Source organism: Colletotrichum lupini, chromosome 2 (genome assembly GCF_023278565.1).
Source record: "Colletotrichum lupini chromosome 2, complete sequence".
Classification (NCBI taxonomy): Eukaryota; Fungi; Ascomycota; class Sordariomycetes; order Glomerellales; family Glomerellaceae; genus Colletotrichum; species Colletotrichum lupini.
This window is the reverse complement of record NC_064675.1, coordinates 6147195-6171982: the sequence shown is the minus strand read 5'-3', so window position 1 is coordinate 6171982 and position 24788 is coordinate 6147195. Positions and strand designations below refer to the sequence as shown.

The following is a 24788-nucleotide window of genomic DNA, read 5'->3' as shown; positions in this document are numbered from 1 at the left end:
TGGCTAAGCTCGTAAGCAAAATACACAACAACAAATCTCGTCGGAGCGGTGACCGGCGCTGTCAGATGAAAATGTGGCTGGCTCATGGTGAGAGGAGTAGTGTGGAATTTAGGCCCAGCTTCAGCCCCTACTCCTTCATCCTTCCCCAGGCTGCCAAATAACCACCACCACTACCATAGAGGGGGATCAAGTCCAGGAGTAGTAGGTCTGGAGTTTCCCAATGCGGTCTCCCGAGAACAGCCCCTTCTCCACCACCAGTTCAATCCAGTCATTCCGGCGGTGAAGGAGCAAGAAGGAGGTGTGTGGTGTGGTGAAGCGTCTACTAGAAGGGGGAGGACCGCTACCGCTAGTCCGGCAGACCTTTCAACTTCTTCACGTCTCCAGTATGTCGGAGCTTTCTCCTTTGGTGCGTTTGGTTTTGTCGCAGAAGGGGGGGAGGAAGCAGATGGAGGGGGAAGTCGCCGCTCTTCCTGTTCTGAAGATGTCCAGTAGCGCAGCTCCTTTTGAAGATGGTTGGCTTCAACCTTTGCCAAGGATTTGGGTTTCCCACGCACCGAGAGTTGGGTGATCGTCGCAAATCGTCGCGTGGCGCTTGCAACCCCCCTCCCCCTCCGAACTCTGACCGCCCACGGGGCAAGGGCGAGCTTCAAAGAGCTCTTGTCACATTTTCATGTGTCAAGGAAGCTCTTCGCACACCCAAAGCTATGTGTTCCCCAGGTGCGGTTACGTCGCACTAGCAAAAGTAGTTCGACGACACCGAGGAAGGGAAGAACACACACCCAAAACCTTGGAACGTTGATGGAATACTGCACTAGCAGACGAGAGTAAAGCAGAGAAACAGAGTGCCGGTAGTTCCTACTGTAGAAGCTTACACTGCGACTCTAATGAAATGGCACCATGCTAACATTCCGTACTACCCTTCGTGCCTTCTTTGCTTTGCTAGCCTGCTGCCTTGCCCCCGCGGGAGAAGCAGTCAAGCAGTGAGCTTGACGACACGAGTGCATAAGCTTAGCAGAAGTGGCAGAATCATTGAATCCCCCAATCGATCGATCAACGACGGCAGGAGGAGGGGGCTTTGTGACTGATTGGCCCCGCGATTCGAGAACCTGTCGATCTCTCGTCTTGCGTGTCTCTTCTTGTCCCCTGGCGACCTTGTTCATATGTATGCACTCTGCATGCCACCTTGCTGACCACTTGGATTCGAGCGAGAGCGATGGAGGGGGATGGGGGCGGGAGACGAATTTCCAACGCTACGCGCCGCTACCGCGTGAAGAAAAGTCAACGTTTGGAGATGGGACAGTTGTGCGGCGTCGCAATCACTCCGTTCCTCCTCCCCCCTCGCTCGTCCCAGAATGCGGGGTATTTCTTTCGAATAACCCGACCGACCTTCCGACAGGAATCTGACAGGGGATGGAAGCAGATCAGGGATCCGACGCGGGGGTTTTCTGCCTGTCTACTGCGTCTTCGAATCTCTAACGGCCCTTTGCGAGCCTGCAGGCTCGTTGATTAAACCTGTCAGAGGAAGCCACTTGGAAAGAAGGGGATACTGGGAAAAAGGGGGTCACGACAACTCACGCGCATGCGGCCTGAGTTGAGGAGAACTACTCCGTTAAACACCTCACATTTGACATCCCACGCTTTCGTGGCCGGGGTTCTTACCTTACCATGACCACGGACACGCCAGGGAAGCCCGACACAAGTGCGTCTATCGTGCTGTCGTCAACACCCTAAGCACATGCAGTGACGAAATCTCCCGCGCCGCCGCCGTGCTAGCCATGACCAGAGTTTGGGGTTCACCGTTCAGGAAAGCTCACCTACAAGTGTAGACTTGTAGTTCTAACCAACTTAATGAAGCCCTGATGATGAATGGCATCGGCATGACGATTGCCCACTTACAAGTCCTCCGAAGGTTGTCCCCCCCACCTCGGAGGATGGAGGAGAGAGGGGCAGCAAGCAAACAAGGCCGTTCCCAGCCAAGCACGAAATGAGAGGAGGTGCCGTAAATGCCATGTAATCACCGCTCCTCCTCGTCCTTCATTAGTGTACTCTGTGTTCGCAATCCTTACTAGTGATAAATCTTGCTTTTCTGCTCGCGCTTGTCGAGCGCCCGCTGGCATACTCTCCCCACACTGAAAGAGCCCACCTTAAAGCTCGGCGAGCGTAGATGAAAGCGTGGGGAGCACCGAGAGGAGGGCGGGAAAAACATGGGGGGTTGATCAACATCACGGCCGGCTCGGCATTGGGGAAAGATTCAAGAACAGAGCTGGGAGACAGAGAGAATCTCCAGAGTCCGCGAGTCCGCTCGGCCCAAAAGACCAAGACGGCATCCCGGGAGGTCCGCTGGAAAATCGAAACTTATTCGTTTTCGACATCTCCCGATAACGAATGAACGCCTCTCTTCATGTTATAGTCGGGTTCCAATGCCAAGAAGTCGATGCCTCACTTTGCTGTATGAAAACGAAATGCTCTTCTCTTCTTTGTTGCTTTGGGAGAGGGAGTCGGGGCCCCGTTGTATGAAGTCTTGTCGCGCGAGGACCAAAGAGGTCAACTCGGAGACCGTTGGATCTCTTGGCAGTGGTGTCCGAGTGCCAGATCTCTTCCTTCGCCCTCTTACCTCCTCAAGATCCTCTCTCACCCAAATATCTCTGTGCTGCCTCCCGAAGTCTCAAACACATGCAGACATGCTAAGAGGCCGTAATCGGTCTAGGGCGGAAACGAGGGTCGCGCGGACGGCCCATTCTCGCGATGCCCGCGCAGGTCTGGGGCATCCACTCAAGAGGCCGCATCTGCAAGTTTCCGCATTGGACACTTTCACCTTCACTTCCTCTTCGCCGGGCCACCTCTTTGCTGTGCACCTTGCGATGCCAAGGAGTCGCAGCACGAAGAATAAGCAGTCGCAGAGTATTGGCTGCCGTCATGCTGCATGCCAACACTCCAAGGCTGAGTAGTTGAGCTTGAGCTTGAGCTTGAGTCTGAGCTTGCATCATTGAACAAAAGATGGAACGCATGACCACGGGATATCTCTCGCATTGAGATCCTGCATGCCAGCGGCTCACCGGCAAGGTACAGCTGCATTTCGACGTAAACAGCTGCAGGCAGGGAGAAGCTCAGCGGACGCTCGGCTTATGATATAATCAATGTCACAAGTTTCCCTGGGCGGTTGATGGCGGCGCCTCCAGTGACCCGAGACTTGGCAACCAGCGATGCGCCGGGCGAGTCAGGAAGAGGAATGGTCCGGGATAGAGGCTGTCGAATCGAAGCTTGTTTTCTGATGATGGGCGGTGGGCTTACAGGAGGAGTAGCCACTCTCGTGGAAGTGAAGGAGTCTCTTCTCCTCTTCTCAAGATTGGTCAACCTTCCTCAAGAGAAAACGACACAAGCTAAAAGACAAGGATTTGCATGTGGAAGCACAGCCCGCCGACTGTCGGACGAAGCAGCTAGCAGCGCCTTGCATGTCCACCATCAAACGATGAAAGGGAAACCAACTTGCACCGCCATTGCCCAGTGCGAGAAAACCGGAAAAGGACAAATGTAAACCAAAAGAGCGCTATTAAAAGCGTCGATGGAGATTTGTTCTGTTTCGAAGGTTTGGGAAAGATGAAGCGACCAACTATAGCAATGGCTCCAGTTTCTTGGTGTTGATGGGCGCGGCCGGCACCAAGAGTTCACTTTAAATGGTGCGCAACGACAACAACGGGCGCCGCCGCCGTATTTTTGGTCTCTCGTCTCCATGGCTGGTAAATGCCATTGGCAGCGCGTATTGGCTGCATGGAGATCTAAAGGGCTGAGCTGCCTGAGCTACATTGCCATCGGAGACGGCTCTAACGGTCCTGTCCCCAGCACCAAGGCCCCATTCCGTCTGATGTTCGCGGCGGGTTGCCTGTACGTGACATGGAGCGAACGAGGAAGCAAATAGTTCAAGTGCGTTCTTTTGGTGTACCTTTGGAGGGATATCCCCCTGTACATTAAAAGTGCTCGAGAGGAGGCAGGAAAACGCAGTGTAAGCGAAGAGGGTGCAGGTTACAACTTGCGGGTAGCGGGTGTACCTGAAGGTCATAGACGAGGATGGCTAGTCTTTGCAGTCGGACTGAGCGCTGGGGAAAGGAGGAAAATGTCTCATTTTGATGGGCTGCTTCTACGCAAAACCAATGAGTGGCTCCTGCGGGCATACGGGGGGAAAAAGAGAAGGGACGTCGAGTCAAGGCACTGCGTTTGGGGTTGCATGTTGTTGATGGTATTCTTCCTCGGTAAGAACGGGGCAATAATATTATTGACACAACGGCATTCCGTGAATAGAACAGAACGGAGCCAAGCGAGAGACTTGATGGAAACAAACGACGGACGAGTTTGTTTGGGGCGCCTTTTGGGGGGCCTGGAGACTGGAGTCACTTGACTGGCCACAGGGCAGGGTAAGTCCAGGGCATAATGAATGAAGGCTGGGCAGAGAATGTGTCAAGGTGAAAGTATGAGCTGGAGATTGACGAGTTGGAGCGTGGGATTCTCGACACAGGAATGGAATGAGACTCGTGGAAAATGGGCCAAGGAAAATCGACGGCTGCCTCACGAGGACACCGACAAGACAAGACAGCTGCTGCTGCATCTGCAACACAGGCGGCTCTATTCGTATGGGTGTCAAGGAAAAGCCCGAGGGGGTGTGGTGTGGGGGTTGACTAGTTGGGAGAGAAAGACGCTGAGACTCTCGCTGGAGAGACTGAAGACTGACATTCGAAAAGCTGCTCTGCTCTGAGTGGACGGATCACGGATGATGACCGTGACTGTGCGGAATGGTGAGTCGGTGATTTGACGGTGTACCGTAGTAGACGTTTGGGGCCCGGAAAGAAACTTGAGAAGATGACTGGAGAGAAAGAGTTAGCTCCCGAGACTTAGACCCAGGTGAACCAGCGGTGACCTGCGTGTCATACGAACAAGATATGGCAGACGCAAGTCACTTTTTGATGAAATGAGACAAGGCCGGGGAGGGTGGGTGGGATGATGGTTGGTCAGACGGTAGTGTGTTCTGTACTTTGCAGAGGGCAGAGGCCAGCGGGCTTTGAGCAATTAGGGAATTGCAGATGCGAGATTTCGAGATGGCGCGCGGGATCCGTTTCTTCCTTTCCCTTCCTCTTCCTCTTCGGCCCTAGCAGGGGAGGCCGGCGTGGCTGCTAGCTTAGTTCCATTCCCTTCCTTGGCCCTTGCCGATGCCAGCTTTGATTCTTACGGAGTAGACTATTTCGCAAGTGCTCCTCTATGCGTATTTGCCTTGAAAAAGCGGTTAGCGGAGTGATTTGAGCAAAGTGTGGATGTTTTGACGAGACAGATGCAGCCATAGGGAGGGCCAGCAATGGTCACCCACCAGCGGTGGAGAGACTCGAGAGAGCACTGGCCAGCGGGCGAGAGCCGACAAGGACCACAGCCATGCCATTTTCGTCGTGATTGTCGATTGAAGGTCGATGGGAGGACAGGGACAGGGTGCTCGGCGTGGGTTGAGAAGCCAGGACTCAGGGAGTTCCGTCGGGGCTGGGGGGATGTTGAACGAGGTACGTATTCGTGCAACGGAGTATCCATACCTGCGAATCGGTACGTTCACGTACGTACCATGCATGGGTGGACGGATGGGGGCAATCGGGTGTTTGACGGTTAATCGTCGCAGAATTTCTGACCAATAAGATGATGGGAGGGTACCGTCTGACAGTGTGGAATTCCATTCGTCTGAGGTCTCCGGGCCCCACTCGGCTAGCTCCGTTTTCGGCGCGAAGCTTGAACTTGCTTGGCGCGGTACCCGAGGCAAGGCGAGAAAAGTGCCGCAGATTCCCGCAACGCCGGCGCAGGTTGAGAAAGTCGTTTCCACTCCGAATCACCGCTTTGGAGAGGTTCAAGACCATAGATACTGTTGCTGGACACTGTGTGGCGCCCGCTACTCCGATCCGTCATTCCATCTCCCGCTGGTATTGATGATGATGCTGGCCCTTTCTTTCATTCCGACGGTCCAGTGGATATGAGAAAATGGAGAGGCCCCTGCGAGCCCTGAACGACAGGCCTGTCCCCGGACTAGCGGTGTTCTTTTTGGGGGTCCACATCGCCCATTGACAAGTTGAACTTGACACTGAGTTTCCTTTTTTCCCCAATCCATGCCACCCCCGGGCCCCCGGAGACATACGGGATCAAAGAAAATAAATAAAAATTCTCGAAGAAGGGCGGAATCTCCACGGAAAACACCTAGGCGAAGGAAATTTTTCAAGGGAAGACCGGACCGAGCGCCATTGGAAAATTTCTATGCTGCGGAATAAAATTTTGAGAGAGACCAGAGACCAAGAAAAAAAAAAGAGTTGGGGCCATTGAGCATTCATTCTTACCCGGGGGCGTTGACCAGAGAATGCAATGGGGCAGCACCAAACCATGTCTGGACTCCGGAGGTTAGAGTTAGACACTTGGGGGGAAAAACAATTGTCAAAATTACCAAAATACCCAACACGAAGCTCACTCTTTTTGGAGTGTGTACGGAGCATACCGTACTATGTAGGTATTTCAAACGTGAAAGACGAGGGCTGCGAGATTTGTGCTGAGGGAATTAAAAAGACGCATCGCAATAAAACCCTATTACCATATGCGCTGGCTACCTTGGAGTTGAACTTGCATCTGCAGTGAATTTGTTGTCTTCATCAGGTTCATCAGGCTATCTATCAGCTGCCAATTGCTGCCTTTTTGCCAAGGAATAGCAAAAAAGGCAGAAAGAGTGAATCTGCACCGCACTTGCAGTCTTGCAGTCCGCGAGCCTGCAGCACTGCAGCAGCGCCTCACTCTTTCTTGGCTCCTGCCTGTCCGCCAAGATCTTCAAACACCTTACTTTGATCTCGCCAAGTCCAACATCCCAAATCTTATCATCCCCTTTTTTTTGGTGGTTTTCCCTTTTTGCGCTTCATCCGCTGCTTGGGTTTTCTTTTTGCTTGCCGCTGCCACTGCCTCACATACACACCATCTGGCATCCACCCTGCGTCTTGTCCTCCCTGCCTACGGATAATACCCTTTTCGCAGGAAGCTACCCGCCGTCTTCCCTGTCCACGGGGTATTCCCATTGCAGATTGCAGAAACAACACGCACACCATACACCACACACCACATACGCACACAAAGACCCCGAAAAACCACCTTAGACCACACACGCCAATTGCACCTTATTCTGCAACCTGCGGCCTGCCATTGTTTCTCTCAGTCTCTTGGCCATCCATCACCCCGGCCCTTTCGCCCACCTGACCCCGAAAACCACCACACACACAACCATCTCTCCCTCTCTCCTCCAATCCAAAGCAGCCAGGACGACGCGGCCAGAGTACGGATACGCATTGACGAGCAATTCTACCACAAACGACTACCAAGAGAATCGCCGCGACCAAACGCCCGCGACTCTCTCCTGGCCAGACGGATATCCATAATCCCACGCACCCAGTCAACAACCCACCCACTCTTACCGCATACTGAGCTGCATGCTGCGTACTGCGCGCGCGCCCACTTACGGATATCCTCTTCTCCTCTTCGCCCTGTCTCCCTTTCTCTAGGAGGGTCTCTCAATCATCCATCAGTCCATCAATCAATCAGCCACCTCGCGCCCACTTCTTCCCCTCTCAGTCAGACGCTTCTCCCGACCTCCTGCTTCCACGAAAAGCTCCCGCTGTCCGATACCTCCTCGTCGCGCGCTGAGCTGACTGGAGCTGTAATACCGCAACTCTTCTTTCGGGTCTTCTAGCAAACGAGAAGCATCCACACCACACCACACAGGCACACACACCAGCACCACGGACAAAATACCTACCCTACCACCTACATACACACCTCTCAGGGCCCGCACCACATTCCACGCTCCACACCCACACCCGTCTACACCTCCCGCGGCAACGGCAGCACCAACAAGGCGGTAAAGGGATTTGCCTGCCCTTGACCAAAGAAAACTGGCCAACTGACCTCCCCTAGTCACGGTCTCTACCCGTCGCCACCTATTTGGTCGACTTTCCTCCCAGGTCTTCCCAGAATCCGTCCCAGCAGCAGCAAGTCAGGTCTCCCCCAGCTCAATACTCGACCACGTATCCACACTGGGTACCCGTACCTTTCTACCGTACTGCCCACCGTACGGAGCAGACGCACACATCGGCAAAGGAGACAAGAGCGCTCGAGCCCTCAGCCTCTGAAAATCCCGAATTTCATCCCACCTTGGTCCTCCAACTGCCAAGAATACTCCCGGAACCTGTTAAAGTTCCTCGCTGTCCGACCATCTATCCCAGCGCCCTCTCGCCCGTTATCCTTCCTCTCTCTCTCCCTTCCCTCACATCATTCACACGTACGGTACGGATACCCTACGAGTCTACCATCCTTTCCGTCTGTTTTCGCCATTTCCCTGCGCCACGCTAGGCCCGACGTCATCTGCTCGCCCAGCACACACCAATCCTTGTGCCCACGCCCACCCGTCCACGGCCACACTCACGCTCGCCCTTCTCATCTGGGATCTGCGCGCACGCCGATTTAGTTATTCTCGTACCCCCAAGGACCCTGAATCATCGCACTACCGCGCCTCATATTGAGGCAACGCCCGGTCATCCTATAATCTCCCTCATCTGCCCCGGCAACTACCACTACTACACACATCAACTGTTTTCCTCGAGATGTCAGTTCTGTTCTTATAGCACAACGGTCCCTAGGGACACGACTTGATCTGCAGCACTTGTCTTTCGAGACGATCTTCAGCTGCACGTCCTCTTGAGGGCACCCCCTCTCATCAACCTATCCATACAACAAAACAACACCAACTACCACCACTACTCGGAGGAGCTTCTCGCAAGCAATCTCGCCATTACTACTACAGCTGTTACTACTACCAACAGCTCTTACGAAGTCGATCTTCGACCGGTTGCGCCTGCTAGAAGCATCGTTGAACGACTTGGCCTGGAATTATCAACCATTCGCCACACCTCGAGCCGAGAGCCCGAAATCACCCCCTGCACCCAACCTCGACCAACATCACACCTCTCCACCATGACGCACCGAACAACACAACACGACGCTGCGACGTCAAACGTCCTGGCCTGGTCAACACATTGCGCAAATATGCCCTCCATGGTAGAAGACGAGTCCGCCGACGTCGATGAGCCACCGGAAACGCAACTCCCCATTTCTCCCATCACCAGCACGTTCAAGCGGAACCCTATCAGACGCACTACCCTCGACCACAACGCCTCTCTCTTGACCAAGGCGCTCCACAGCCCTTCCGAAGATGAGGACCCCGAGGCCCGCCCGGGTATGTCCTTCTTTGCTCGTCGTCGCTCCATGGCCAGCAACATCAGCTTGGCCTCCACTGCCGACTTGACGAGCGATACTGGCTTGACCAGCCCGTCCCGCGCCAACACTCCTAGCCCGCCTCTTCCCGAGATGCGTCTTCTGAACATCCACGACGAGCCTGCCAAGGAGGCGCCAAAGAAGCGTTGCATCCAGTTCGCCTGCGCGGCGAAGCCCAGCAAGCCCATTGAGCCTATCCGCAGCCAGCCCATGGTCAAGGCACCTTCTGCCCAGGAGCCTCAGCGAAGATCTTGCATCAAGTTCGCCTGCCCCGTCCCTCAGCGTCCTGCTTCCACGCAAAACACGCCTCCCCAGCGATTGGAGATGGCAGCCGCCAGACTTCAAGCACCTGCGCCGGCGACAGCTCGCAAGACCCGTTCGAGGTCTCCCAGACCCACCCTCGCGCCTCCCCAGGTTGACGTCTCTGTCAAGTCTCCTACCACCAAGAAGTACATCACCGCCAACCCCTCCGACTTGAACAATGAGTCGTCTCAATTCCACGAGTTTGCCAGCGATATTCCCCGCGAGGACGACTGGATCCGTCAGGCCTTTTCATCCCAGGGACGTCGCATTACCATTGACGACACTCTGAAGAAGGAGAACGCCATTCGTAAGCTTGCTACTGAGGCGGAAGAGGAGGCCGAGCAGGAGGAGGAGGACTTGGCTACCGCCATTGACGATGATGAGGACCTAGACAACCTTGAAGACGCCGACGACGATGATGACTGCGAGGACGAGGAGGAGGAGGATGAAGATGATGAGGACGAAGATGAGGACGACGCTTCTGATGAGGATGACAATTCCGATGGCTACAAGACGGACGAGGAAACCGGATTCGCCGATTCCGAGGAGGAAGAGGAAGACGATGATCTCCGCTTGTGGACTCCCGGGCGCTCAACCATTCAGAACATCGACAGCACTCCCATTGCCCGCAGACCCTCCCTGCCTGAGCAGCTTTCAGATTCGTCCATTGCTTCTCACAGCAGCCTCCGCGCCCGACGTGGCCGGGCTCAGCGCATCAAGATCCGCCCTGGCACACCTGAGCTTCCCGACAGCACTGACTTCGTCTGCGGTACTCTCGATGAGGACCGTCCCATGGAAGATGCTTACATGTCTTGCTTGGCCGCTCGCAGACGCGAGAAGCTGCAGTTGATTCCCCAGGACATCGACCCCAGCTTTCCTGCTTCGGACCCAGAGGACGAGGGTGAGGAAGAAATCTACAACCCCGTCCACCACAGCAGTGATGACGAGATGTTCTTCCACGGCAAGATGGAGGATCTGCACCACAAGAACGACCGAAGCCGTCGCCAGAAGAAGGCGGAGCACACTCCTCCCAAGCGCTTCCACTCTCCCCCGCCCGTCAAGCGTCGTGCCTCTCCTGCTCCCAAGAACCGTGGCCGCTCCCCTCGCCGCCTCTTTGACGGTCCTTCCCCCCGTCGCCTGAGATCCCCGGCTCCTCAGATGCTGAAGTCTCCTCCCGCCTCTCCTCGCAATGGACACGGCGCTATTACTTTCAAGACCTTGGCATCTCGCCCTGGTCTCACCGTTACCAAGTCTCTTCCTCGTCCTCCTTCCATGTTCCCCCACATGGCCAAGGGACGTCGCTCCAAGGCTCCTGCCAACGATCTGCATATCCGCGGCGCCATCGACATCGTTAAGGGCTTGGAGCGCAAGCGACAGCGTCGTAAGGAAAAGTTTTACCAAAAGTACTGCAACCGCGCTCGTAAGGGACAAGTCCCCGAGCGCAAGCCTCAGCGCGGCCTCGGCTGTGAGCGCATGAGGGAATTGGGCTTGCTCATGGCCGGCAAGATCGACCAGGGCAACTACGTCCTCTCTGTTTAGAGAGGTGCCTACAACTACATTGGGCGGAGTTCTTGATTTGCATTTACAGCGAGACCACAAGAATTGTTTCGCAAGGCGTTTAGCATCAGACGGTGCATGGCATGGTGGACTTCATGACATATATGAGACTATTTTCCACGTCCTTTATTTTCTTGGATTGTACATATCACATTTTTATACCGGAGCGTCCTCGATGGACGAGGGCTCTGTGCCTACATGGACTTTCGCTTCATTTTCTTTTCTTCCTCATTTTGGGAGTCCAGCGGCATCTGGACTTGGAGCACGAATACCCCCTGGAATAGCGTGTATGAAGGCTTGTATGGTTGTCGAGCAAACACATAGCATTAGGTAGCCTGATCAACAACTGCATTCCTGCGAGATATCGCAGACCTCCAATACTCTGTTCCTCTGCCATGTGACCTTTTAACTTATCGAGGATATGCAGTGAAAAAGTATGTAACCCAGGGAAAGCGTTGTGGGCTCAGTCAGTAGGCGTAATTCATCATGTGAAGCACTCGCAAAGGTGTTCTTTCTCATTTAACCTGACTACCTAGATGTTTGTTCACACCAAAGGCCCCAGGACTCAAGCGTTTAAGGCAATTTGGGCCTGACTTTATTCACCTGACACAGCTGTTCGGGCTTTCATTTCAGTGAAGTAGTGAAGCCTTTCCTAAAGGAGATGGCAAAGAGTTTTGTTTCGCCCTGACGCACTCCCAGACTCTTTTTTTCTGCATTTTGCATTTTGCGTCTTTCCGTTGTTCTTTGCAGGTTCCCAGTTCCCAGACCGCAGTTGACAGCACTCGGTGCATCTGTGGAGCATGTCCGATACGTGGCAGCCCGAGATTTAAGGCACTACCACCTTAACACACTGCAATTCGCAACAGCAAATGCGCCAGCCAGAACAGCCAGCACGTACCACCTCTCACCCACTTGCTGTCTTGCTGTCTTCCCGACTCTCCGACTCAGCTCCCATCTCTCCTGGTAGCCCACCAAGCCTACTGTGTGAGGTGGCCCCCAGCTCAGCCAGTCCAGTCCCGCCCAGTCCAGACCTTGGTACCTCGCCATTCGTACACGCCCGCCGCCGCCTTGTCTCCTGGGAGCAAAAGCCCGAACATCGAAACCTCCCCGATCTCAACCTACCGACTCCACCGTCATCCACGAACCACCCTCACAATACAGACAATAATCTCGCTCCTTCGTCGTCAAGATGTGGATTATTAACTGGTGTATGTATCTTGCCTTTTCCCTCATCTCCTACCTCTGCTTGATGCCCCTCCACCACCTGGGGTTGATCTTCTGCGCGCCGCCTTCGCCGTAGCTTGTGTGGCCCATCATCCATCCCTAGTTGAACCATGACAAACTGACTGGTATTCTCTCTCTTCTCTAGTCTACGACGTCCTCTCAAGCCTCGGCTTGCTCAACAAGCATGCCAAGCTTCTTTTCCTTGGCCTCGACAATGCCGGAAAGACCACCCTCCTGCACATGCTGAAGGTACGATCGCCCCAACACCCGCCAGCTTTACCCGTATCGACAGATACCACGAGCCTACTGGAGGTCGGATGCGCCGATATGGGATCGTCTTGGGCTACGATATGGATGGTATGAACGACTGCTAACAAGGTGATCAGAACGACCGTGTCGCTATCCTCCAGCCTACTCTTCACCCCAGTGAGTATATCTCTTCCGCGGCAAAAAGAGCCTAGTGACATGGGGGGTCTCTGCTCTGCGCACGTGTCCAGAAAGCTAACCGGCCTCTAGCTTCCGAGGAGCTCGCCATCGGCAACGTGCGCTTCACCACCTTCGATCTCGGCGGTCACCAGCAGGCCCGCCGCCTGTGGAAGGACTACTTCCCCGAAGTCAACGGCATCGTCTTCCTCGTCGACGCCAAGGACCACGAGCGGTTCCCCGAGGCCAAGGCCGAGCTCGACGCCCTCTTGTCCATGGAGGAGCTGGCCAAGGTGCCCTTTGTCATCCTCGGCAACAAGATTGACCACCCCGACGCCATCTCGGAGGAGGAGCTCCGTCACCAGCTCGGCATGTATCAGACCACCGGCAAGGGCAAGGTGCCTCTGGAGGGAATCCGACCTATCGAGGTCTTCATGTGCTCCGTTGTCCTCAGACAAGGTGCGTTTCTTTGCTTTCCCCGGAAACATGGCAGATAAGGGTGCAGAGCAGTTTGGCTAACTTTGAGAACAGGATACGGTGACGGTATCCGGTGGCTCTCGCAGTACGTCTAAACACCGAACCGACAGCTCTGGAAGGAGCTTGCGGGAGGTGTCTACTGCGGGAGCGGAGCAAGTACATGGACGATATGGCAAGAATGGCAATAGGGAACGTCTACGCGGGAACGAAATCATGGGTGCCACGTCTACGAAAGCTCCGGTCAAGTGCTTCGAGGGGGGGTGTTCAACAGAACAAGGGCTCCCCCCTTCTTTGGCGTCTTGCGAAATCTGATATCCTAGGGGGAACAAACGGTTTAGAAAGAGCTGCGTAATGGGCTGACACTGCTGCTATCGGGCATGTTTGCATCGGTCCACACACACGGAGGAAGGGAAAAAGTCCTCGGTCTGGCGGTCCAGATGGCTCTGCTCGGTCAGTCAGTACTGTTGGTCGAGGCATCCAGCTTTAAGGCCAGAGACGAGGCAATTGTGTACGCTTGTTAGGCTAGAATTCTTCATTGGGGCCCAGGGATTCGGAATCTGGTTTATTTTGCGTCTTTCAAATCGTTAGCCTGCTCTGCGTAGATTTACTGCCGCATCAACAACATTGACAACAAGATGATTGGATCATGGAGGAGTATGGCACTGCAAAGGCATCAAATGGTTGTGCTGAGCGTATCAAGGGATTTTCCTAGGACGCTGTTTGTAGTGATGATGCGGTGGCGGTGACCAAGGCCACCGTGTCCACGTCGTAAAGGTTCCGTTCCGTTAGGGGCGGCGGGAAACGGCGGGATGCTTGATGGTAGACATATGATACCTTACGTCAGGCCGGCGGAGAAGAGAGTTGTGGCGATGCTCTTTTTAGCATCTTCACAAGCCACAAGTAGTTTGTATTCCCCGGGACCAGCAGCCGCGCCGATTGTGCAGTTCCAAGATTTTTGATATCCCTAGGTATCCATTTGTTGGGTATTACATATGCTGACGTCTAGATGATTCAGTACCTTTGGGCCCTTGTGTATGTAGAGTACATTAGGTAAGTCAACACATGTCATATTATGTCAGATGCTCCTCATCGCAAAGCCACTGCTGCGTTCCCTCTCAGCCTTGCTAACCATGTATGGAGAAAGACACAGGTATGCCGTTTTGGTCGAGGGGCCGCCGGCGAGGTGAGGTGACATTCCTTCCGAGGGGATTCCGGAGAGGCGGAGACGGTGAGACGGGCGGTCCGGATGGGAACTTGAGGGGCTCGTTGGCGGGCGGCCTTGTGGGATTTTGTCTCAAGGTGCCGAGGCGATCTTGACTTACATCTATGATAACACCTTTTTTTGGAGAGAATAACTCGATGCTTATACTTTTCGTCTACCTACATCATGGTTGTAGTATCGGCAGGCAGACAGACGACCAGATGTTGGTGTTAGTCGAACAGGTGGTGGTGGTGGGAACTAAGGTGGCCTTGCTTGCACCGCATCCCGCTAGAGTGGGTGAGTGCCTTATTTCAGGTACAACATCCACTGAAGAAAGTGAAGAAAAGTGACCAGGAGGGGGGCCAGAGGGGGCCTGAGGGAGTGGAAGTTGTTGCCCCCTGCCACATCTCACGGTTCAGTAGCCGACGTGGGTTGGGTGGTATTAGTGAGCGGCCAACAGTCCCCAGTGCTCCCTGACTTACCTCAAGGTAGGTACCTCGTACTTCGTACATACACAGCAAAGGTGCCAGGCGCCCCGAGGTCCCCAACGAAATCCAATTCGAGCTTACTGCCGACGTCATCCGACCCGTGGCATCACGGGCGCGCATTCCCTAGGGAGGTCTGCGCATCTCGAGAGCAACCTGGGAACTGGGTGCCAGAAAGTGGTAGTCTCCCCCGGCCGAGAGCGACTGACCAGACCACCACCCCGAGGCATCTCTACAAGTACTTCCCTCCCCAACAAATGCACCGAAATCACCCGTCCATCTGCAGATTACCTTAGCCACGTTCTACCTTATCCGACGCTTACATTCTCACGCAACGCTTCACCCAACCACAGCACGCTACACGTACTACGCCGCATTCACATACTACCTCGAGGTACCTCGCCTTACACACCTGCCGCCACTGGAGCTTCCTCTTCATTTCGGAGACCAAATTCATCCCTTCCTCCAGGCTCATCAGCATTCAGCATCGTGTCTCTCCCACGCATCGTTCCCCTGAGTAGCTTCACACGTTGACTGCCTTACAACTACTCCTCTCCCTCCTGGTGTGTCGCCATATCATGCGCCTGGACCCGTCAGACGACGCAGCCCGCAGACATGGCTGAGCACCACCAACCCAGAGTTTCGTTTGGCTCCTCGCCGAGCGGCGGCGGCAGCAACACAGACATTTACGGCTTCCCGCCCGAAAACTTCAGCACCGACGGCCTCCCCGAGTTCGACACCAAATTCCTCAGCGACGCCGACCTCGCCGCCTTCATACAGGCCCTCCAGGCCCCCGACCCCTTGCAGTCACCCGACGAAACCACGTCTCTCCGCTCCCCCGGCCTCAGGAGTCAGAGCTCGCTCGACGTCACGAAGCGGGGGTCTGTGTACGAAGATGATAGGGAGGATCCGTCGGCCGTCGCGGCGGCGGCGGCGGCTGCTGCCGGCGACGTTACGGCCCCGGGTCCGGGGATGTTGAATCACACTTATACCAACGGCGGCGGCGGCGGCGTTTACAACAACGGCTCGGCGACGCAGTCCAACATGTTCATCACGGCGCAGAACGACTGGGCGCCCGTCAACCAAAAGATATCAAAGAGGGGGTCTCGCCGGAGGAGGAACCGGGCCAAGGGGGCCGCGGAGGCGCTCCTGGGCACCAGGACGAAAGACGAGACGCGGGAGGGTATTTTCTATGCGCTCCTCAAGTGGCCGATGCTCTTCTTCGTCGGCGCCTGGCTCGCGGGCCTCGCGCTCACGTACCTGTACACGCGGCTGTACATCTGGGTGTACGAACACTTTGTGACCTGGCGCGGCACGCGGGAGAGGCTGAGGCGGAGCATGCGCCGGACGAACAACTACCGCGACTGGGTCGTCGCGGCCAAGGAGCTGGACAGCTACCTCGACCGGCAGCGGTGGAAGGAGGAGAACGACTTCGCCTACTACGACTCCAAGACGGTCAAGAGGGTGTGGGACCAGATGCGCAAGTGTAGGCAAAAGGCTGAGGCGGCGGAGAATGGGGAGAAGGATGATGAGGGAGCGCAGGCGGATCCTAAGGCGTCGGGGAAGCCTGCTGTCGAGGAGCTTCATGCGCTGCTGTCGGCGTGTGTGAAGAGTAACTTTGTGGGCGTTGAGAATCCCAGGCTGTATAGCCAGACGTATTATGGCACCAAGAACCTGGTGCAGAACTTTATCGACGAAGGTATGTATCTGCCCATGGTGTTTTCAAGATGCTAGCTGGGTGACTGACCGACTGCGTCCAGTCGAGAGGAGCATCAAGTTCATTCTGAGCACGAAGCAACTGTCCATGGAGGAGAAGCGTTCCATCTTCAAGGGCATGCACGCAAACTACGGACGGACGGCCCTCTGCCTCTCGGGCGGCGCGTCCTTTGCCTACTACCACTTTGGCGTGATCAAGGCCCTCCTCGAAGCGGACCTGCTCCCGGACGTCATCACCGGCACCAGCGGCGGCGCCCTGGTCGCGGCCCTCGTGGCCACCCGGACGGACGACGAGCTGAGGCAGCTCCTCGTACCCGCACTCGCGCACCGCATCACCGCCTGCCGCGAGACGTTCTGGACCTGGATCCCGCGGTGGTGGAGGACGGGCGCCCGCTTCGACTCGGTCGACTGGGCCAAGCAGTGCAGCTGGTGGACGAGGGGGTCCATGACCTTCCGGGAGGCGTACGAGCGCACCGGCCGCATCCTCAACGTCTCGTGCGTGCCCGCCGACCCGCACTCGCCCACCATCCTCTGCAACTACCTCACCAGTCCGGACTGCGTCATCTGGTCCGCCGTACTGGCGTCCGCCGCCGTCCCGGGCATTCTGAATCCTGTCGTGCTGATGATGAAGCAGCGCGACGGCACGCTGGTGCCCTATTCGTTCGGGCACAAGTGGAAGGACGGCAGTTTGCGGACCGATATCCCCATCAAAGCCCTCAACCTGCACTTCAACGTCAACTTTACGATTGTCAGCCAGGTCAACCCGCACATCAACCTCTTCTTCTTCTCCTCGCGCGGCTCCGTGGGCCACCCCGTCACGCACCGCAAGGGCAAAGGCTGGCGCGGCGGGTACGTCATGTCGGCGGTGGAGCACTACCTCAAGCTCGACATGACGAAATGGCTCAAGTTCATCCGCCACGCCGAGCTGCTGCCCCGACCTCTGGGCCAGGACTGGTCGCAGTTGTTCTTGCAGACGTTCAGCGGCACAATCACCATCTGGCCCAAGACTGTGCCTTCTGATTTCGTGCATATCCTTTCGGACCCGGACCCGCCGCGGTTGGCGCGCATGATTCACGAGGGTCAGCAGCGCGGGTATCCCATTCTGAAGTTTGTCGGGAATAGACTCAAGATTGAGAGGCTGATTGAGCAAGGGCGTAGGGAGACGAGGCCTTGGATCCGGAGGGGCAGCATCGAGACGATTCTCAGCGAGGATGACTTGCGGAGTCTGCTTATTTCGGGGAATACGGATCTCGAGGATGAGACTACCGATGCTGAGGGGGAGACGTTGCTGGAGAATGAGGATGATAATGAGCAGGCTGTTATTGATGATGAGGAGGAGGAGGAATATGAAGAGTATGAGGAGGGCGAGGGCGAGGGCGAGGGTGAGGAGTATAGGGGGGAGGGAAAGATGAATTAGGGTCGGGGGGGGTAGAGCTGTCAGCTAACGGGGGGGGGGGGGTGTTCTGGTGAACTAGACTGGAACAGCATCGACTAGAGAGGGAGCAAGGCATGGGTAAGAGTGAGAATCTGGTGATGTTTACATATTAGTCAAAAGAGAGGCTCTTTCCCTATCAAAAGACCTCGAGGGGGGGGGGGGGGGGGGAGTGTTAGAAAGTGTAGCATAGCTTGGGCGTTGATGGAGAAATCCCGATCCTGACGGAAATTACATCCTCTTTTTGGTTCTTATAGAGATCGCTTACAACCTTGAATTTGCTGATGACCGTGAGATAGACCATCATCATAGCTCTACTATCACTTAGAGGCACTTAGAGGCACTTAAAGGAGGGCACCATCTTGCGGGCTACAACTACAGCCCTTCAGGTTGCCCGCCCGCGAGACATCATCATAAGTTTAAACGTAAAATTTCATTTTTTTCAACAAGATGCTGCCTGCACGCCGTATCTCATCTACATGTCATGCCGAACGTCTAGATTCCCAAACACCCGCGATGGCCCGGTGGAAGGCCAATCGAGCAAGGAGAGAAATGCAAGTACTTTCGGTCTATAGGGTATCAAGACGTGCTCCCCCACCCACCTGAATCTAACTACCCTACCCGTATCCATGTTAACTTGGCTGTTTAGAAGCCTCTTGTGATGGAGATGTTGCCATCTGACCCGTCTTGTCTCTTGTACGAGTTGTATGTGTTTAATCTGGAGATGCCCGCCCTCGATCCGGCATGGTTTCCAACATTGTGTCTTTTGGAACCGAGGCTCTTGGCCTTTTCAAAGCCTCGGGCGTTTACAGGGCTGAGATGGTATCCGTGGCGTCGGTTCCGGTCGTCTTCGCAGAAGGGACGTCGTGGGTGACCTTCATGGGCCTGCCCTGGGCCTTTTCGGTCAGGCTGACGAGCTCCTCCAACATCAGGTCTCGGGTCTTGCGGGTGAGCTCGTCGACGTCGGCAGCGGTCAGGCCAGTAGTGGGGATAGGGTCCAAGACTGCGCGAGTTGACGTTAGCATGTATTCGGCGCTGGGGAGGGGCACACATGGGCAGCCGAGTACTTACCCTTGACAGGGATCTTTCCAGAGTTGAAGATGAGACCCTTGAGGTAAAGGACGTGGCTGTAGTTGGCGACAACGCAGGGCACAATGGGCACACCGGCCTGAACGGCCAGGTGGAAGGCGCCCTTCTTGAAGGGCAGCAGTACAGGGTCTTTGGCGTAGCTACGGGTGCCCTCGGGGAACATGTACACGCTCTGATTCCTCTTGCGAATCTGCTCAGCAGCGCCGGCCATGGCATCTTTGGCATCCTTTGTGTTCTTGCGATCGATGAAGATGGAGCCGCTCAAGGTCATGAACCAGCCGAGGATGGGCGTCTTCTTGAGCGAGGCTTTGGCAGTGACGCTGCAGTACTTGGGGAACATGGTGCCTAGCATCAAGACGTCGAGTTCGGTCTGGTGGTTGCCAACAAAGACGGCAGGGCGAGTGTTGTCGAGAATGTGGTTGGGATCGATAACCTCAAAGGTAACGCCCGTGGTGACGGCCATGATGTAGTACAAGAACCGGCCGGTCATCCATTGCGCAATGCCCTGCTCGCCGATGAGCTTCAGGAAGATGGAGGCAAAGACACCCCAGCCGGCCGCTACGGCGAGCGAGATGTAGGAAGCGAGGACACGAGCGCCAAAGGCGGCCTTGGGGACGACGTAGGACAGCATGTAGAGGGCGACGACGAGGGCGGCATAACCCTTGAAGAAGGAGTATATGTAGCCTAGGAAAGCCGACATGGCTGCTGGCGGTGGTGGGTGCGCGTGGCTGATTAGGAACGGCGGCAGATGGGCGTGAGAGGAGACAGGCGCGCGGAAGCTCGAGAGAGAGATTGAGGAAATCGGACTGGGCGTGCGTTAAGCTTCTTTGGGGGCGCGCCTCGAAAACGGCGGGTTGTGTTGAGGAGGGACCTTTTTTGGAGGCGGGGTTGAGGCCGTGGAACGGAGGATCGTCGCAAGGGCGCGGTAAAGCGGTGGGATGTTTCTGTCTCGGAGGGAACGATGACAGGCGGCACGTTTGAAGCTGGGAAGAGAAATGGAGAGAGAAGAAAAGAGATGGCAAGGCTACAACTTCCGCAGACACATGTTCCAGTGGGAAGGATAGGAGCACAAGGTGTCCGTATGGGTGTGTGTCTCAGAGAGAAGGATGGAGGGGAGGAAGTTGAACGGAGAAAGAGACTCGACTCGCAATGACGATGTAAGGGAAATCGGAATTGGTGGGTGCGGACCAGCAAGAGGAACCAAAAGCCAAGTCAAGAGTTAGCATGCGACAGGTCACAGAACTGCAAGAAGTGGAAACGGGAAGCGCCAAGTGGTGGGAGGGAAGGTCTCCGTATGGTACAGGCAAGGACGGATCGGTAAATTGTACGGATATTGGTGGCATTGGACGGTGCTGCGCTGCACACCGCACTTCAAGCTCGCTGGATTGGCGGGGGAGAGAGAGAGGAAGGCAACCGTTGATCAACCGAAGTGTGTGGTGACTGTGGTCATGGGTCGTGACTGGGGTCATCAGCATGGCTACTCCCACAAAATACTCTACAAGGAAAGGTGTGGGGTTCCCTGTCGGCTCGTGTCCCAGACAAATATTTTTTGGTGGGATGACTTTTTTGGCTTCCAGAGGCTCAAGTCGTTGGGAACCTTGGGGATTCGGAAAGCCGGCGATAGCTGAGGTGGATTGGTCCAAATCGCCGAAATTGTGCCTTGTCCGATAGCGACTATCTTAAACCATAAATGGTCCCTTGCTTTGCCATGAGGTGAAGACTCTGAAGAGGCATAGGTCATCTCCATTTGAGCCACCGTCAACCTCAAGGTATTCATGGCTAGGCTCGCAAAGCTTGTAGGCGGTTGGGGACGGGACATGTCCAGGACCAGACCGTTATGGACGCTAGACCTGTCGGTAGGCCGCTAGCACATGTCATTGTTCCGTCCAACGTCCACCATGTGCTGGTTGAAAAGGGCAGGCGGCGGACCAGCGGATAGAGACAGACGTAAGATTTTGAGATGAATACCTCCGTACCTACTCTAGACTGTACCGCAGCTAGTACCTTGGTTGTCTTAGCTTAAGTAAGGCGGCCGCTTGAATGCTGAACCGGCGGTTGAAAGAGTTGGGCAACATCACAATCAATAGTAGTTCAGATGGAGTGGTGACTGGCGCGCCTGGCACATGTAAAGTGTACTGCGTAAAGGCGTCTACCGGTACCTACCTTAGGTACCTACCTTAAGGAAGGTAGCTCAAGGTGCTTGAACTTGTCCAGACTTGAAAGTCTGTTGACTGTCTCCCTGATATCCCAAAGGCATGTGGAGGTGGGGCAGAGAATGTTCCCCTCCTCCTCCTTCAATGCGGTCACTTTGCACTGCTCGAGAAAGCATGTGGTCAGAGCCAGGACCAGCGCTCTTCCCCAGCGATTCAGATTCAGATGTAGATTCAACCCGCTGCTTCTGTCTCGGAGCCCCCTGCCTCCATTTACTGTACGTACTCCATGCCTGCCTTACTCTAGTGTTTGGGCAAAACGTAAAGTGTCGAGTGTCTCTTCCAAATCGCAGCCATTCTCTGGACTTTCTTTCATTTTCGAGGTACTTCAACAGTAGACATTCTAAATTTCTCGATGCCGAATGCCCTTCGTGGGTTACCTAAGGCAATCTTGGGCATGGCTACCTTAGAGTGGACGTTGGTCCGAGATACTAGACCAGGGTACCCGTGCATGTCCATGTGGCAGGGGTTCTTATCGATAAAAGACCATGGTCGAAAGGCTGACTAACATCTCTACCCGGTACGTCCGCCTGGGGTCTGTCTGAGCTCCGCGTCGGTACCTGTCGCCCGACGGCGAGGAGTTCGCAACCTTGATCGCACGACATTCGTCAAGCATATCGCACGTAACCGCGGAGCCATCTTCGATATTGCCGCCTGTCGCCTGTCGTTTGCCGAAATACCATATACGACAAGCTTTCCCGCCAGTGCCGAAACGACCAGCGCCTTGGTCACTGGCGCATCTCCTTGCTGCCATAGAGAGTGACCTTGAGCCTGCTGCCATTCCGATAATGCCCTCTCGCCGAGAACCACCCTCCCTCTCAGTTCGCTTGCCGGCGGGCAATGCGCAACCCGAGCTTCCTCCCATATCCGCCCTTTTCCTCATCGACTTTGACGTGAAAGCTGGCTATACCATTGTTTGGAAACAATCCGCTACCGGAATCGAACTCGAGGGCCTCGTCGAGTATAAGAGCTTGCCATCCGGTCTGCATACTGTCCCCGACGACTTGATATACTTTGTACACGAAGGAGAGCATGCGGGTCTCAGCGCTTTCATCAACACTCCATGCGATGAGGAGGAGGCGCGACATGCGCGCATGATTGCTGTCGGCGTCTTGGTCCCCCTCAGTTACGGCCGCCTGGGCCGCGCCTGGAGGCATGCTGAAGGATTAAAGGACATTGCATCGTAAGTTTTCACTTGTTGGAGCAGGACAGGAACATTGTTGCTGACCATATATCAGAAAATTGGCCCAAGATCGCAAAAACACTACTCTTCTTGATGACTATTGGGAGAACAACAGAGCCAAGGAAGGGGCTGAACAAGAACGACCGCCGATGGAGTCCCCTTCAATCAGTTTCAGCTCTCAAGCCGCTCAACCGAAAAAGCCGAATCATAACCGCAATCGCTCTGCATCAGATGGAGCTTCCCTGCTGCCAACCGGGCATCGGCTTTCACCATACCACCCAGCATGGAGCCTGACGACGTTGTTGGACACATTCGGGCCACTCATATTCCCCATCCACAGAGCAGCTCTGCTGAGGAGGCGCATATTAATATCGTGCCATGCGCCGGTACGAGAGATTTGCAACTTTGGTACGTTGAACCGGAATCTATCTTGTAGCCTATCCACTGACACCCGGTTAAGTGTACAATATTTCTGTTTTATCAAATATTCCCCAGACAGTGGCCGACTTATTGGCTCCGACATCGTCCTCTCAACGTCTGAGACCGCTCTTCACAATTGGAGTCCACGACATCCCCTTCTTGATGGAAGACTTTGAGGCCTCAAAGCGCCGGAAAGTCGATAGCAATGACGACCTGGCGGACGAGGCGGGCTCTGGTTGGGTTGCTTGCACGACTGACAGTATCCTCGCCATGAAGGACACCCTGTGGGACATGCTCATCACCATGCCGCCACCGTATGCTCCCAACGCCAAGGAAAAGGCCTGGCCAACTGTGGAATGTCCCCGCGGTACGCCTGTCAAGGCAACACAGCGCGACCTGAGGCGGTTCCGTGCCTTGAAGGCTGGCTTGGCTAGGCTGTCACCAACGACGCCGAAGCCGATGACGGCGGAGAGCCCCCGATCAGAAACCTCAACGAGTTTCAAGCTGACCACTGGCGCCTTCCCGGCTTCGAGTGTCGAAGGCGACGAAGCTCTGGACAAGATTGTTGAGCCATCAAGTTGGACAGCTTTGGCCTACAGTGGCTTTATGTGGTGGGCGAGCGCCGGTGAACAAGCACGGAGCGAGGAACAAGAGGAGGCGGCCCACGATGCAGCGCTGCTGGCGGACCTGGGTCTAACGCCCCACACTCCGAGCATGTCAAAACCCAATACGAGACCCCGGTCATCGGCATCCGGTGGCATGGCAGACTCGACTGGGTCCCTTGTTGCCCGGCCGGCCGCTGGGTCCGTGATCGATGAAGCAACGACGGAGCTCGCCGTGATTGCGTACTTTCATCGTTTGACAGCGCAAATGCTGACGGTCATGGCTGATGTGGTGGAGAGTTCGGATGATCGCTACGAAGACGAGGACGATGAAGACGATGCCGATGATGTTCCTCTGAGGACTAACAGCGAGTCGGATCGAAGCTCAGTACGAGTTGGCAGCGATGCGCTCGAGAGTATGGGGCTCGACGTGTGGAACGCGCACGATGCGGAGTTTGTCAAGGAGCTCATGAGCAAGTACTATGACCGAAGGCCCTATATTGAGGGCAAAGGTGTCGAGGTTTGCGGCGTCCGGGTTTGCTAAGGTTCAGGTTCAGGTTGCTTGCGAGAGTCTCGATCTAGTTGCTTTCCCTTCACTTGTAAACACCATCTCGTCCCTGCCTCTACGGAGGGACGACTTCTTTTTCCAGATATGGCACTCTGGATGGGCGTAATAACAGTGCTGTGTCTCTTTACCGTCTCAAAACTTGTCAAGGGCGTTTGGTCATCACTTTTCCTACTGGGCGAGCGCGTGGGAACGTCTCTTGTATATGTCATGGACCTTCTAGAAGGCCAACAGAATAGTTTCATCCGATATCAAGAGCCTGCAGCAGGGTCCTCTGTGACAATCGCAACTCGAGCACAGGATTTTGGTGCTCAAACGCCCAGAGACGAAGACCTGTTTCCGAGGCAACCTTGACAGTACCGCAGGGGAAATTCTACATAATACTGCGTACTCTGTAGAAATCGAGGTGGAATAGGCGGGCAGGAACGAGAACCGCATGGGTTGTTAGCGTAGATTTTTTAATAGGGCTGACCTGGATCACCCAAGCTGGGGGAGCGCACACTGTCGAAATGGTCAAAATGAGGGGTGAGGTGAGGGGCAGTGGGAGAATAGGGGCGGGTGCGGATATCGTAGTGGGATG

General features: G+C 55.3%; 6 protein-coding genes across 6 annotated transcripts; 4 read left to right on the top strand and 2 right to left on the bottom strand.

The window, feature by feature from the left end:
* Window positions 1–170: 170 nt before the first annotated feature.
* On the bottom strand, window positions 171–6077 carry CLUP02_04185 (uncharacterized protein; the record flags this gene model as incomplete). The annotated part of the gene is made up of 23 exons (XM_049283201.1): window positions 171–656; window positions 735–881; window positions 915–1171; window positions 1284–1498; window positions 1576–1601; window positions 1665–1727; window positions 1897–2032; window positions 2120–2354; window positions 2444–2567; window positions 2636–2664; window positions 2732–3089; window positions 3145–3359; window positions 3423–3447; window positions 3487–3610; window positions 3670–3734; window positions 3803–3880; window positions 3941–4069; window positions 4337–4617; window positions 4698–4855; window positions 4910–5017; window positions 5350–5497; window positions 5555–5887; window positions 5984–6077. The coding sequence occupies 23 exons, from the start codon at window positions 6075–6077 to the stop codon at window positions 171–173; spliced, it is 3834 nt and encodes a 1277-aa protein (XP_049140344.1).
* Window positions 6078–6396: 319 nt separating this feature from the next.
* Window positions 6397–11163, top strand: CLUP02_04184 (uncharacterized protein; the record flags this gene model as incomplete). The annotated part of the gene is made up of 8 exons (XM_049283200.1): window positions 6397–6413; window positions 6643–6663; window positions 6757–6997; window positions 7211–7732; window positions 7787–7909; window positions 7966–8367; window positions 8425–8653; window positions 8708–11163. 8 exons carry the CDS (start codon window positions 6397–6399, stop codon window positions 11161–11163), a joined length of 4011 nt encoding a protein of 1336 aa, XP_049140343.1.
* A 1207-nt stretch (window positions 11164–12370) lies between these two features.
* Window positions 12371–13400, top strand: CLUP02_04183 (ADP-ribosylation factor family protein; the record flags this gene model as incomplete). The annotated part of the gene is made up of 5 exons (XM_049283199.1): window positions 12371–12389; window positions 12551–12654; window positions 12792–12831; window positions 12922–13287; window positions 13360–13400. The coding sequence occupies 5 exons, from the start codon at window positions 12371–12373 to the stop codon at window positions 13398–13400; spliced, it is 570 nt and encodes a 189-aa protein (XP_049140342.1).
* A 2206-nt stretch (window positions 13401–15606) lies between these two features.
* Window positions 15607–18364, top strand: CLUP02_04182 (patatin-like phospholipase; the record flags this gene model as incomplete). The annotated part of the gene is made up of 4 exons (XM_049283198.1): window positions 15607–16690; window positions 16752–18089; window positions 18203–18220; window positions 18333–18364. The coding sequence occupies 4 exons, from the start codon at window positions 15607–15609 to the stop codon at window positions 18362–18364; spliced, it is 2472 nt and encodes an 823-aa protein (XP_049140341.1).
* A 581-nt stretch (window positions 18365–18945) lies between these two features.
* CLUP02_04181 (acyltransferase) lies at window positions 18946–20033 on the bottom strand (the record flags this gene model as incomplete). Its single annotated transcript, XM_049283197.1, has 2 exons — window positions 18946–19142; window positions 19211–20033. Coding segments are annotated over 2 exons (1020 nt in total), but the record flags the coding sequence as incomplete, so codon positions are not given.
* A 2193-nt stretch (window positions 20034–22226) lies between these two features.
* On the top strand, window positions 22227–24187 carry CLUP02_04180 (uncharacterized protein; the record flags this gene model as incomplete). Its single annotated transcript, XM_049283196.1, has 3 exons — window positions 22227–22621; window positions 22677–23029; window positions 23082–24187. 3 exons carry the CDS (start codon window positions 22227–22229, stop codon window positions 24185–24187), a joined length of 1854 nt encoding a protein of 617 aa, XP_049140339.1.
* Window positions 24188–24788: the final 601 nt, after the last annotated feature.